We start from the raw sequence: 13,152 nt of genomic DNA on the forward strand, positions 1-13,152 counted from the left end.
AACAGCGAATCATTAAGTTCAATTATCGATTTGCATTGATTTTTTGAACATTGGCAGATCTGTAAACTGTTCCGAATATGAGGGATGACTGTACTAAAAGAGCATTTTACGCAGCCAAATAGCAATGCATAAATTTGACGCTAAAAGCGTGTTCTGATTGAATATTAATGACCGCCATCATCAGCAGAAAATGTATAAAAAGCATAAATTTTAATAAATTTTGAAGAAAACACACATTTATGCTGAATTTCGGATATAATTAGCATAGCGATAGAAAATTCAAATTATTTGAACATTTTTTCAAAAGAATTGTTCTCGGTTACGAGATTCCTACTCGAAACTAGGTGTCCTTAGGCTTGATTGTTGAGGCAATTGCAAGCCTCCTTTTACACCGGAGCTTCCATCCACCGCGGGATTCGAACTGACGACCTTTGGATTGTGAGTCCAACTGCCTACCAGCGACTCCACCGAGACAAGACCCAGGGAGACGACTCCGACATCTGGACTGAGCTAACGGCCTAACCCTCTAGGTTAGACCGGGGCCAACATTTACTTCCCCATCCGAATGAAAGCGTGATCAGACAAATCTCGTCTCAAAATTTGCCACCGGGACTTTCTGGGATCAAACCCAGGCCAACTGGGTGAGAGGCAACCACGCTTATCCCTACACCACGGTCCCGGCTAATATTTATCATCGTTATTTTTGCAAACCATCACCATTATATCATTCGGCAAGACGAAGACTTATTTTTTTGCCAAAATAAAACCTATTTGACATAAGACATTTGAAAACGTAAGAAATGTCATTTTTCCTTAGGTTATGAGTCATAACTTATGACAAAGAATTTACCAAGGCTTGGAGGACGTTGTTAGGATTCAGTTGAAAAGCCTTGAACTCCTATGTAGGTTTTATAAATAGGCCGTGACAACCTTTTGCGGAGGTCCTTTTGGGTTTAAACAGAGGTTTATCGGGGTTCTGGGGAGGCTGTCACAACTTAGTGGTTTTGATGTTGGTTTTGACTCATAGATTTTATAGGCTCTGATAAAGCTTAAAATGTTACTTGGGCAAAACCCCTATTTGGCACGGAATTGCTCTAATGCTAAAACGATATTAATTTTAAGAGCAAAATAAAAAAAGTGCTATTACGAACCAATCAAATTTCAATTATGACATTTAACAGTTCTTCCTCTCATTCGAAAAGCATTTCCGCTTGTTTTGACAAAAACAACAATGTTTATCATTGTACTTTCCACCGACGTCAGCACGTTTATTGGAAGGCAGTAAAGTTTGGCTGCTCCTTCATTGATACATTCACAAACTGCACCAAACGAACCGATTTATACTGGCACATGTGGCCTGCAATTAAAGCTAATTTCAGTCACCTAATCTTGCACGCGCTTTGCAACGTGATTGGAAAGGACATCTTAGTAGAAAATTGGTGGGAAAAAAATGGTACAATCAGGAACATTCATTTGATGTTTGGCGATTTTTATGGTTGTAATTGATTGTTGTTGACACCTTACCAGAAGTGTTGATTTTGAGTCAGAGTTATTTTAAGAAATAAATTATTGCGGGTAATAGGGAAAAATGACATTCTACTGAGGAGTAATAATCATGCTCGAGATGAGTGACATGTTCGTCACAGAACAAAGTGTAATAACCATTTTTATCTAGAAAACCAGGATTAGATATTGCAGACCCTGAGGAGAAGTTAGGAAAAACATTTAAAAGTGAAAATGAAAAAAATAGGTTTTTAGCTAGTAGTTCAAGCTGTTACAGTTTAATCCGAGATAAAATGATTAAATAAACTCGAATTTAATTCCCCAATCCAAACCACGTGTATGTTTACTTATCCTCCCTCTCCCATGACAGTTTATTTTTCCTCACCCAAGGTGTGCTCAGTTTCCCTTGTCAGTGTATTCGAGTTACACGGTAAACCAGAACACAACAAAAGCCCACTATTTGAAAACCAGTTACAGATGTTGAATGTAAAGTTAGGGAGAAACGATGGAACAACAAAAAAACTTACGACAGAGTTTTTGGAAAATGGATTTGTCATATTTGAAGATGACCTATAAATAAACAGTCTTGAAACCGGAAAATGCAGAGTATTAAACCACTCGAAACTGAAGTTTTTAATAAGTTTTCCAAGATTAGTCTTCAATTTACACACCAACTCATAATCAAATTCTGCACAAATTTGCAGTGCGTGAAGTTGTTGCTCAAAAATATGCAATTTATTTTCTCGGCTTGAAGGAATTTTGGTCAGACTTATTCCATTCGGTCGACCAAAAGCATGCAAAAGCAAATGTGATGTGTGCTAAAAGTCACTGCATGCAATTTTTGGAATTAAATATACTTTATTGAATCTTTCTTATAATAATTACATTTGGTTTACATAATAAGTGGTCAGCTGTGGCTCTTCAGCTTTAGTTTGCTTTTCGTGATTTAAACACTGTTCATTTTCATAACTTTGAAAGTATATGATTTACCATTTTTGTAACACTAGGTACAATGAGGAAAAAAATGTTAAGAAACATAACCTAACCTAAAACTAACTTAAACTTACAATAAACTAAACCAATCCTTGAATCAAGGGGTATTCAGAAATAGCACATTTTTCCCTGAATTTCAAACATTTTTCTTGAATCTTCTGATCCAACATTTTTACTTCTGCTAATTCATGAACCTCACTTGATCTTGTCCAGCCAGGAACATTCAAAACCATTTTGAGTACCTTGTTTTGGACACGCTGGAGCTTCAATTTATGAGTTCTAGCGCAACACTCCCAAACAGGTACTGCATACTCAATAACGGGATAAATTATTTGTTTGTAAACTGCTAGCTTATTTTTCAAAGATAGCTTTGATTTTCTGTTAATTAAAGGATACAAACACCTGATGAGAATGCTGCACTTGTTCAATATTTTGTCTACATGCTGCCGAAACAATAGTTTCGAGTCAAGTATGAGACCTAAATAGACAACTTCCTTTGACCAGGGTATTGAAACATCATTCATTTTAATCAAAACATCATCCTTTGGGGCAAATCGGGCCGATTTGGAAAGTGGAAAAATGATGGTTTGAGTTTTGGCTGCATTTATGCGAATTTTCCAGTCGCCAAAGTATTCGGAAAGAACGTCAAGACCCTTCTGAAGACGGCCAACTAAATATCTGGTTATTTTACCCTTATAAATAACGGCAGTGTCATCAGCAAAAGTGACAACACACCATTACCAGGAAGAGTAGGCAAATCAGATGTAAAAATATTGTACAGAAGTGGGCCAAGAATACTTCCTTGGGGAACCCCAGCATCAATGTTGAATAATCCAGAAGCAATCCCATTCAGAAAAACCCTGAACGATCTCTCCGAAAGATAGTGCTGGATAATTTTGATAAGATACATTGGAAAACCGTATAAATACAGTTTATGTATCAAACCATCATGCCAAACATTGTCAAAAGCCTTCTCAACATCCAACAAAGCCATAGCAGTTGATTTAGACTCAAGCTTGTTCTGCTTGATGATTTTAGTTACTCTCGTAAGCTGATGAGCAGTATTATGTCCCTTTCGGAAGCCAAACTGCTCGTTCAAAATTATATTATTATCGTTGGTAAAATCCAAAAGCCTTGAATAGATGACCTTCTCAAAGAGTTTGGACAGACTACTCAAAAGACTAATGGGACGATAACTTGTTGGCGATGTTGGATCTTTTGAGGCTTCAAAATTGGTATGACTTTGCCCAGCTTCCAATTGGTAGGGAAGTAACCAAGTTGCAAACATTTATTGAAAATATTGGCTAGATGTTGAAAGAACTGATCACTCTGTTTTTTCAACACCAGATTAAAATGTTATCAAAGCCAGGAGCTTTCATATTTTTCATTTGTTTACTGCAACTTTGACTTCCTCACCAGAAACATGGGAATCTGCAGGAAATTCAAAGGTAGAGTCATTGATTGTTGAAATACTATTGGCAACTGATGTTTCTTTACGGCTGGTCATGGAAGCGCCAAGATTATGAGAACTAACAAAATGAAGCCCAAGTGCATTTGCCTTTTCCTCGGATGTAATCAAAGGAGAATCCTCAACAATAAGAGGAGGAATAGGCTTTGGTTTGTTTTTAAGAACTTTTGAAAGTTTCCAAAATGGTTTTGAATAATTCCCAAGCTGGCTTACATGTTTTGAAAATTCTTGATTTCTGATATTGTCAAGTCGGTCTTGTATGATTTTGTTCAAATTGTTAACTGAAATCTTTTGTCATAGTCCCCAGTCCGTTGATATTGTCTCCTATAAACATTCCTAAGTCTAATCAAGTGTTTAGTATCTACGTCAATATCAGTTACCTTAAAATTAACAGGAACCTCCCGAACGTTGGCAGCCTCTGCTTGGTTGATAGCCTGCTGGATCACCTCCAGCGAACGATCAATATCAGCAGAAGTTTCCGGGTGTTGATCATAGTCGATGTTGCTGTCTACCACTTGCTGAAACTGCTGCCAGTCAACGTTGTGGTAATCTTTCCGGGTTGGTTGCCGCTGCGGAGTAACGGAAGCTCCAACCTCCACAACCACCGGATAGTGATCAGAACTCAACTCTTCAAACACCTCAGGATGAGCCACGTTCTCAGCCATATTGGTAATGAAGAAGTCGATGATTGAGTGATTCCCAGACCGAGCCACCCTCGTTGGACGATCCGGACTCACAACGTTGTAGTATCCGTTTTGCAGATCGTTGTGCAGAATCACTCCGTTCCGATTCCTCCTGCTGTTGCCCCAAACTTCATGCTTCGCGTTGAGGTCACCAGCGATGATGTACTTTGCGCTCCGCCGTGTCAGCTTCTGGATATCGCCCTTCAGTTTTGCTGCTGAACCATCTCTGGCATTCACCTGACGTGGGCAGTATGCAGCAATGAAGAGTACTGGGCCAACAGAAGTGGAAATTTCCACCCCAACGGCCTCGATGATGTCCAGCTTGAAGTGTGGCAGCCGGCGTGGCTTGAGATCACGATGAACAGCGACAAGCACACCTCCTCCTCCAGAGGTGGTCCTATCGAGCTGCGTCGCGATCTTGTAGTTTTGCAGATAAACTTTTTCACCGGGCTTCAGATGAGTTTCCGTGATGGCAGCTACGTCGATCTCCTTCTCGCGAAGAAAATCCACCAGCTCTAAGTTCTTCCTCCTAATGGAGCAAGCGTTCCAATTCAGCAGCTTGAGGGACCTACGATCCATACTGGATGACGAACGAGGTCAGCACTTCAATCTGCTGGGTCTTGGTTTTGCATCCACGCAGTGCAGCGGACATCTGTTTGAAAATATTGAGGAGTTCGGTTGAGGTGTAAAGATCATTACCATTTTCCTCAACTGCTGGTTCTTGGGTTGGTCTTGGCTCCTGGCTGAAGCCCGGTGGTGGCGGTCTCGGCTCCTGGCTGGAACCCGGCCGTGGATGATTCATCTCAGCTCTCTTCCTGGGATCCAACGGCAACGGTGCCAAGTTCGGGACCTGGCGTCGCGGTTGAAGAGGTGGAAAGTTTTGCTCCACCAGGGCTGGAGGAGTTCTACGACGCTGAGGCTGATTCTTCGTCGATGCTTGCTGCCGAATTTTCACGAACTCAGCTCTCTTGGGGCACTTTCGGTCGGTTGACGAATGCTCACCGTTGCAGTTGAGGCACTTCACCAGCGAATCTTGGATGCACTGGGACGTGATGTGCGCATCAGTACCACATTTGGCGCAACGACGCTTCAGGTGGCAGTTCTTACCTCCGTGCCCGAAGCCCAGGCAGTTGAAGCATTGTGTGACGTCACGATGCACTGGTCGGTATCGCTCCCACGACACGATAATGTTGAAAACCGCTCGGATTGCCTTCAGCTCAGGAAGCGTCGTCGATCCCTTAGCCAAATGCAGCAGGTAGAGCTGGTCACGGTACTTGATGTCTTTGTTGCGTCGGCTCATTTTGTGCACGGCCAACACATCCAGTTTCAAAACTTTTAGCTCGGCAGCTAATTCCTCCACTGGCATGTCGTACAGACCTCTGACGACGATTTTGTACGGCTTATCCATGACGACATCATGGGTAAAGTACTCCGCCTCGTTTTCGGTCAAGTAATCCTTGACCAGTTGATAGTGCTGCCTGGATTGCACCAGCACCTTAAATCCGTCCTGACACAGACGAATGTTGCCTTGGACTTTCCCAGACTTGATGAGTTCAACCAGCCCCGCTCGAAAGTCGATCGTTGCTGCTGATTGCCGCACATAAAAAGGAGGCAGTTTCTCCTTTCGCTGTTTCACTTCATTCTCCTTTGCTTCCGCTACCTGGTCCTCGTCAGGCAGTCCAGCAAACTTGTTGTTCTTCAATAGCTGCTCCTCGTGCGACGAAGAGTTCTCCTCCTCCTCATCCATCGGTACAGTACCGTCGCTCTTTTTCGTCTTTTTGCTGTTCGATGTCACTTCCAAAAGCACCTTCCTTTTGGAAATCCCCGGTTTTTGGCCATCAGTTGTAGCCTCAACCTTCCTTTTGGAAATTCCCACTTTTTTGCCTGCTTGAGCCGCAGGTAGGGCAATATTGCCGGCGTTTTGCGCCGGGACGCGACGAGTCATGTTGATTCAGACAACCTTCACCAACGAATGCTCGAGTAACAATGACACGTGCTTTTCAGATTTTCCACTGCATGCAATGTTTTTCTACACATAAAAAAAGTTGAATGAACAGGATGGACTCACGCCTATAAAGGATTAACGACTATATAAGCCTGACATTTCGAACAAGTAGGATTTTCTTACTGATGAGCTGCATTTTACTGGGTGTAGGTAATTTTACATAAAATTTTATAAAATCTTGACAACTGCAATAACTTTTTTTTTGTAAATTTGAGCATGAGCATGAGCATGAGCAGCATGAGCATGGTTGACTGCCAATGAGCTGCTACTCCGTTATTGACAGATCAGCTGAAGTTAAACAATGAATCAAAAATGATCAGTGGGAGCCAACCATCCGTTCACTGTTTAACCCCTGAAGACCCCGACTTTATTAGTCAATACCGGCGCCCTCCCAAGAAGCCTGCAGTTCAACAAAAGGGAGGAATGTTAGTCCGATAGTTGAAGTACATAGTTTTTCGCTATATACTTGTTGATACCGCTTGAGACCGTTGAATCCACAGCATCTCCTGCAAGCATCACGTGATTATTTTTTTTTTTTGGGTTAGTAGGATAAGGTATTGGCTTTTCGATGCCTCCCGAGCTACGAAGCTATGGGGAGGACTTTCATAACAAACCCGTCGGCGAGCCTTCCGAGCAACGATGCTATGGGAAGGTCTTTCTAATTAGCACACCAAAACCAATAACTTTTTTTTGTAAATTTGGTGAAAAAAGAAACAGAAGACAACATCTAGCAAAATATTATAATAGGAAAGAAGCCAAAATGTAAACAAAGAGTCTATCCTGCTCGTTCCTAATGTAAACATCAACTGACGTGAGCAGGATAGACTCTTTGTTCACTCTTCGGCTTTGGCCCTTTTACATTGTTTTGCTAGTACTTTCTTGCTTTTCGAGATAAAATCACAATTATTCAGACTGTTTAAAAGCAGTGCACAGTAGGCTGGTACAAATCAGGTTTGTTCCAGCTGCTAGTCTCTGATCAAAAATCGATGTATCATAAAGCTTGTTTCTTAATTAAAGATCGATCTGACAACGGTAGCCCCTTCGCCTGAGTTGATGTTAAAGTTGAAAAATGAATGAATAAAATTTAGGGTTTGTAAGGATTTCATTAGGCATTTTCATTGTATATTAATCACATTACTTGAAAAGTTATCATATAAATTGGTAAAACATACATAACGCATCCTTAAATAAATTAACTAGATTCTATGAAAATAATCCACCGCCTTCCTACAGATCCATGTAAACGACCTGCGTCGCCAAGATGGCCGACAGAAAGCTGAACAGCGCCGCCGCATAGATGACCGCCGTCGTGGACCCCAACAGCGAAATAAACGATCCCATCCCCAGCGATACGATGATCTGCGCTACGAAGATCATTCCCCCGACCACGGCAATATCCGTTGCCAGTCCTCGCTTCCGCTCCGGTTTGTCCACCGAAGCAGTGCTGCCAGCCGCTTCACCGTTCGATCGACTCACTTTAAACTGAAATCGAGAAGAAAGGTTAGGTTAGGAACTCGCAAAGTTGATCGTGACTTGTCTTACCTGTCCTTTGGCGTGGTACTGGCCGAGCAGTAGGAACGGCATGGTGAACAGCAACGCGTACACGATTCCTCCGGTGGCGCTAAATACATAGACGGTAATTTTGTTAGGGAAAAGGGCCATCATCAGCATTCCGGTAGCGTCGATCAGCAGTCCACCGCAGTACACGATCCGGGCTCGTAGAACCTTGATCAGCTTCTCGATGGTGAACGCGTAGCACGAACAGGCCAGGGAGTAGATAGCCATTCCAAAACACGCGTAGCGGACTCCCTCTAGGTAGAGTTGGTATTCCAAAGATTGAGAGTGCGCTGCTGGGTTACCCTTGAAGACTTCCTCGCCAACGAAATCGGTGAAGAAGAGACAGTAGCTCAGGTGACTCATCCAACAGAAAAGGTTCGTCAAGCAGAGGATCGCGATTGATTTGGGCATCATGAAGATGCTCTTCAAGAAGTCCGTCAAGCTCATTGCACTGGATTCTTCCTCGACATCTGAGTCATCCTGGTAGGACTCCACCGTAGCGATATCTTTGCTAGATTCCGTAAACGCTTTGCTGATTATTTGCGGATTCCGTTTTGCCCGTTCCGCATTGATCGCCGACTCCGTCAGTGGTCGCAACAAGTCGTCTTTTTCCAACAGCGGCAACGGGATCTCGCGGAAGCTCGTCATCGTTAGTATAGACCCAATAACGTAGATGATAGCAACCAACGTGAACACGGTTTTGATGCTACCTCCGAGCATCTCTCCGAACGTTGTGTTGTCCCAGTTGATTCCGCCCATGGCATATCCCACGCTACCTCCAACGCCGGCCATGATCGAGAAGGTACTACAAGCCCGACCGTGATCCTTCGGGAGACACACATCCAGCAAGTACGCTCTGGACGGAGTTTGACAGGTGTCCGCGCTAAAGTCCAGCAGCAGCGTTCCCAGAATCGTGAATACTATCGCCCACTTGAAATCCATCTCGTGGTCGTAGAAATCCTGATTCGATCGCAGAGTTTCTGTCACATTCACCGAACTTTCCGGTATTACTTCGCCCAAATCTCCCAACAGCATCCCCACGTTCTCTCCAAATGGCACCAAGATGCATCCAATGACCAACGTAATGGACAGTCCAAGCAGCACAGGTCTTCGACGACCCCAGCCCAGACGACATCTATCGCTGATTGTTCCCAAAATTGGTGCCAGGAAGAACCCGATCAGTGGTGAGATGGCCCACACCAGCGTCATTAGCTGATGCTCGACGCCAATTCCGAGCAGGATCGGTGAAACAAAGGCCGTCTCGGCCGAGTACGCGAACTCCATGCCCATAACGACGAACGAGATCCGGATCAGGTCCCATCGAGATTTGGTTCTGTGAAAAAGGGTAAAGACATGTTTTATAAGATTAGACTGAGTTACACGGAGAAAAAAGAGTTCCCAAAATCGTGAACAAGCGTTCATGAAAATGAGAACCTCGAACAAAGTGTTCAAATCCCATGGTACGATTTTGAAAAACGTACCATGAAATTTGAACACTTTGTTCGTGGTTCCCATTTTCATGAACGCTTGTTCACGATTTTGGGAACTCTTTTTTCTCCGTGTAGAGTTGTAAATGGTATATTTTTCCCAATTCTCCTACATGCTATCTCTTACTAAGCATCTTGGGGAATCTCATGTTCCAAATACGCCCGCAGCTATGCAACAAATAACTTCTTCGTGGCAATCAAACTGCAGGACCAGAAACCGATTGCCCAGCTTGTGTTATCAGCGAATGTTCATTACCAACACGTTCTACAACGCCGTCAACCCACAAGCAGGTTGTTATCAGTAACGACTAGATCATTGGTAGATATTTCCCCTAACGTTAGTTCATTCACTCAACGGAAACTCACCGGAACACATGTGAGTAGTCCCCCGGGTATTTCTTCGCGTTCTGCTCCCTCGTACGCAGCATCTCCAGAACCAGTGGGTCGTTCCACTGGGCCGTATGGAAGTTACCGACAGCTCCAGCCACCATAGTGTCGTCTTTGGGCTCTTACTCCTCCAAGTTTGTCGTGAACAGTGATTGCCTTTTTTTTGGTAATGTACCGCTTGCCTTGGATGCTGACAAAACGTGATGCTCTTGCGTTGGCTGACTGTAACGAGATTTGGGGTACATTTTATCCAGTTATATTGTAGATATGTTGAGCAGTTTTTTGGTAAGATTGCAATGTGGGATTTATTAAATAGAGAGAAAAAAATAGCTGAAAATTGGGAAGAATCTGGCAGGGTTGACAATCGTTAATAGTGGAAATTTTTCAATTTGAGAAAATACTGTTTACTCAATAGAAATCATCAATAAATGCAAAAAAATTCATGCTAATCGAACCGGTCTGTTTTGTATACCGATGCGACAAATTTGTACTTTTTCCGGAATCAGTCCGGTGTCTTCCAGAAAGATGGAATGATATAATGACATATCTTATCGGCAGGATACATAAATAGACATGGTGCAGTGGAAAAAATATATCAATGAAGCTGCGCCAGGCACGCTGCTTATCTCCAAGCACCCATATATTTGAATGCCTATTGATTGTTTACAATCAGATCATAATATTTACTTTCTGTGACAGGTGCAGTGATTTCGCAGTTTCGTGGGTAATTGGATGACGACAGCACCATACCTGTCAGAAAATGCTAAATATACAGATCTGATTACAAGACTGATGGTGCTCAACGTCACTTTCTTTTGTTTTTGTTTTTGATAAGCACGTCACATCTTATGCACGTTGCTGCTCGTGGACCTATTTTTGAATGGAATTTTTTGAAGCATCCTTGATTAAAGAAGAAAACGTCAATGTTATTTAACAGAACCAAATATTTAGTGCAGATTCTTTTATTTAATTTAATACCGTAGGAAAATTTCCTTACTAACAATAAGTATTGGATACAAAACACAACATATTGTTAACAAAATCATTCTTTTCCTGGAAACATAGTTAAAAATTAAGCTAGTCAACCCTTAAAAATATTTAAATCATTCAAAAAGTCACCAAATAAATTATACAAGCAATAAACATAAGCACGTGCAATGAGCATTCATTGTTCGCGTGCCTTCTAGATCAAAGTACACCATGATGAACGCTTATCTATCAAGCCAACTTATCATAACTTTTGAATGACAGCTGCTCTTCCATCGAATGCAGCATCATCACTCATCATTGGCGTGCTTCAAAACAACAAAAAATGTACCGACTCACAGCTCAAGCATGACAGATTAGGATGCTAGAAATAACTCTGCCATAGACTTCAGACTTACTAGTTCAAATTTTGTAAAATATCTACATTTATACTTCGTAATTTATTTACTCAGTATAATCCAGATTCAATTATCTGAAGGCCTGGAAAAAACACTTTGGATAACCTAATCATTTTTTATTTATGTTGATATTTTAGATTGTTGAGCTTAAGTATGACCCAAATATGACCCCTAAACTACTCTAAAGTAATTTAAATAAATCAGGTTCAAGATGACGGTCAAAATGGCGGTGATTAAACATTGAGAAATCGCATTCAGTAATTTAGTAGGCATCCATTATACAAATGTAAAATGAAGAAATTTTAAAACGATTTTTTTTTGGTTGTTCATCATTTGATATCCAAAGTTAAACCAATGCTATGCTATGCTATGCTTTGAGATGTTCATGATTCAATGATCCGATTTCCCATACAAACCATCGAATAATCGAACTTCGGATAATCAAACTTCAGATAATCGAGGTTTCGGTTATTCGAGTATTTAATTAACGGTATTGCCATTGTTGAATACTAACGTCTCCAAAAACATAAAACATTAAAAATATCAAAGTTTTGAAATTGACTTTCAATAATAAAATCTAAGAATCAGATGTTTTCATATAAATGTTTTAAGATTACTTTGCTGAAGTATCCAAATCGATCAGAAAATCTCTTCTCAAAATATAGATTACACCACCCACCAAAATTTCTGTAAAGACTTGATGGGTCCCCAGAAACGCGTGCACATTGAATTTATCAAAAATCATGTTTTGTAAAAAAAAATAATAAAAAGTGTTAAATGTTATAAAAATAAATCAAAGTTGTTTCTTTGAACAATGTAATCAATGGGTAAATATTAAATTCTTTTTGAAAATTAATTTATAATAGTCTTTTTTTTAATGCTTTTGTATTTTTTTCATTCACTGCACTTTTGTGCCACTAATTTTATTTAGATTTTATTTAAATTTATTGCTTACTACTTTTATTGCACTGCAATTCCACACTTTAATTCTACTCAACTTTTTTTACTCGATTGGCTAGTTCGACAGGTCTTTTTATACACCCACATCAGAGCGTCACGAAAACTCCGCTCTCAATTCGCTCTTGACAGAGAGCCGAGAGGATAAGCGCTCTCGTATACAGGTACGCACGTACGTGTGCGTATTAGTGTTGATTTCAATTTAATGTTTATGTTGTAAAAAGAACATTCAATTAATACGTAACATAACCGTTGATAACATATTCACCACACTTTCCCTGATAACGATCAAAACCTTTCCTTCGCAATGCAAAACGCATGCACTTTTCCCTTACGTTGCACAAACATATTGTTACACTTCTTCTCTTCCTCTTTTTTCGTAACAAAATATAACAATTCTTTAGACCCCTCCCACCTTTTCACTGTGTTGATATTGTTCGCTAGTCCACATGCTTGTGAGAGTGAGAATTAATATAAGAACGCTCACCATCTCATTTTTGTGTTCATCTTCACTGAGTGTCATTTATTGGCGTTCATTCTGATTTTACTATCCGGGTCATGTTGGTTCTCACTGTTCCAAATTGTTGAGTTTGTCGCGATCAATTCGCGTTTACTTCATTTTTTTGTATGAGAGGCTTTTGTATGAGCGTTCTTAATTGCCCGAGGCGTTATCCAACGTGTCACTACCGATTTGAGAGCCATTTCCTCTCCGATTTTTTCTTCGCTT

The 13,152-nt window shown here is 41.1% G+C and overlaps 1 protein-coding gene across 3 annotated transcripts; it reads right to left on the reverse strand.

The window, feature by feature from the left end:
• Positions 1-7,768: 7,768 nt before the first annotated feature.
• On the reverse strand, positions 7,769-12,946 carry LOC6045028 (proton-associated sugar transporter A). Of its 3 annotated transcripts, none has more exons than XM_038253690.1 (4): positions 12,913-12,946; positions 10,063-10,305; positions 8,195-9,542; positions 7,769-8,134 (listed from the first exon to the last, which is right to left on the reverse strand). In XM_038253690.1, the coding sequence occupies exons 2-4, from the start codon at positions 10,185-10,187 to the stop codon at positions 7,880-7,882; spliced, it is 1,728 nt and encodes a 575-aa protein (XP_038109618.1). In that variant the 5' UTR covers positions 10,188-10,305; positions 12,913-12,946; the 3' UTR covers positions 7,769-7,879. The 3 variants fall into 3 exon arrangements, with proteins under 3 accessions (XP_038109618.1, XP_001862448.2, XP_038109619.1); XM_001862413.2 differs by lacking the exon at positions 12,913-12,946 and adding an exon at positions 12,424-12,502; XM_038253691.1 differs by lacking the exons at positions 10,063-10,305; positions 12,913-12,946 and adding an exon at positions 12,424-12,500.
• Between the last annotated feature and the right edge of the window lie 206 nt (positions 12,947-13,152).

This window comes from Culex quinquefasciatus, chromosome 2, assembly GCF_015732765.1.
Source record: "Culex quinquefasciatus strain JHB chromosome 2, VPISU_Cqui_1.0_pri_paternal, whole genome shotgun sequence".
NCBI classification, from domain to species: Eukaryota; Metazoa; Arthropoda; class Insecta; order Diptera; family Culicidae; genus Culex; species Culex quinquefasciatus.

Excerpts from the sequence above, each read along its gene's own strand:
- LOC6045028 (XM_038253690.1), bottom strand. The coding sequence starts at position 10,187 with ATGGTGGCTGGAGCTGTCGGTAACTTCCATACGGCCCAGTGGAACGAC. Across the intron at positions 9,543-10,062 it reads GACTACTCACATGTGTTCCG|AACCAAATCTCGATGGGACC; the intron begins GTGAGTTTCCGT and ends CCTTTTTCACAG. Across the intron at positions 8,135-8,194 it reads AGTACCACGCCAAAGGACAG|TTTAAAGTGAGTCGATCGAA; the intron begins GTAAGACAAGTC and ends TCTCGATTTCAG.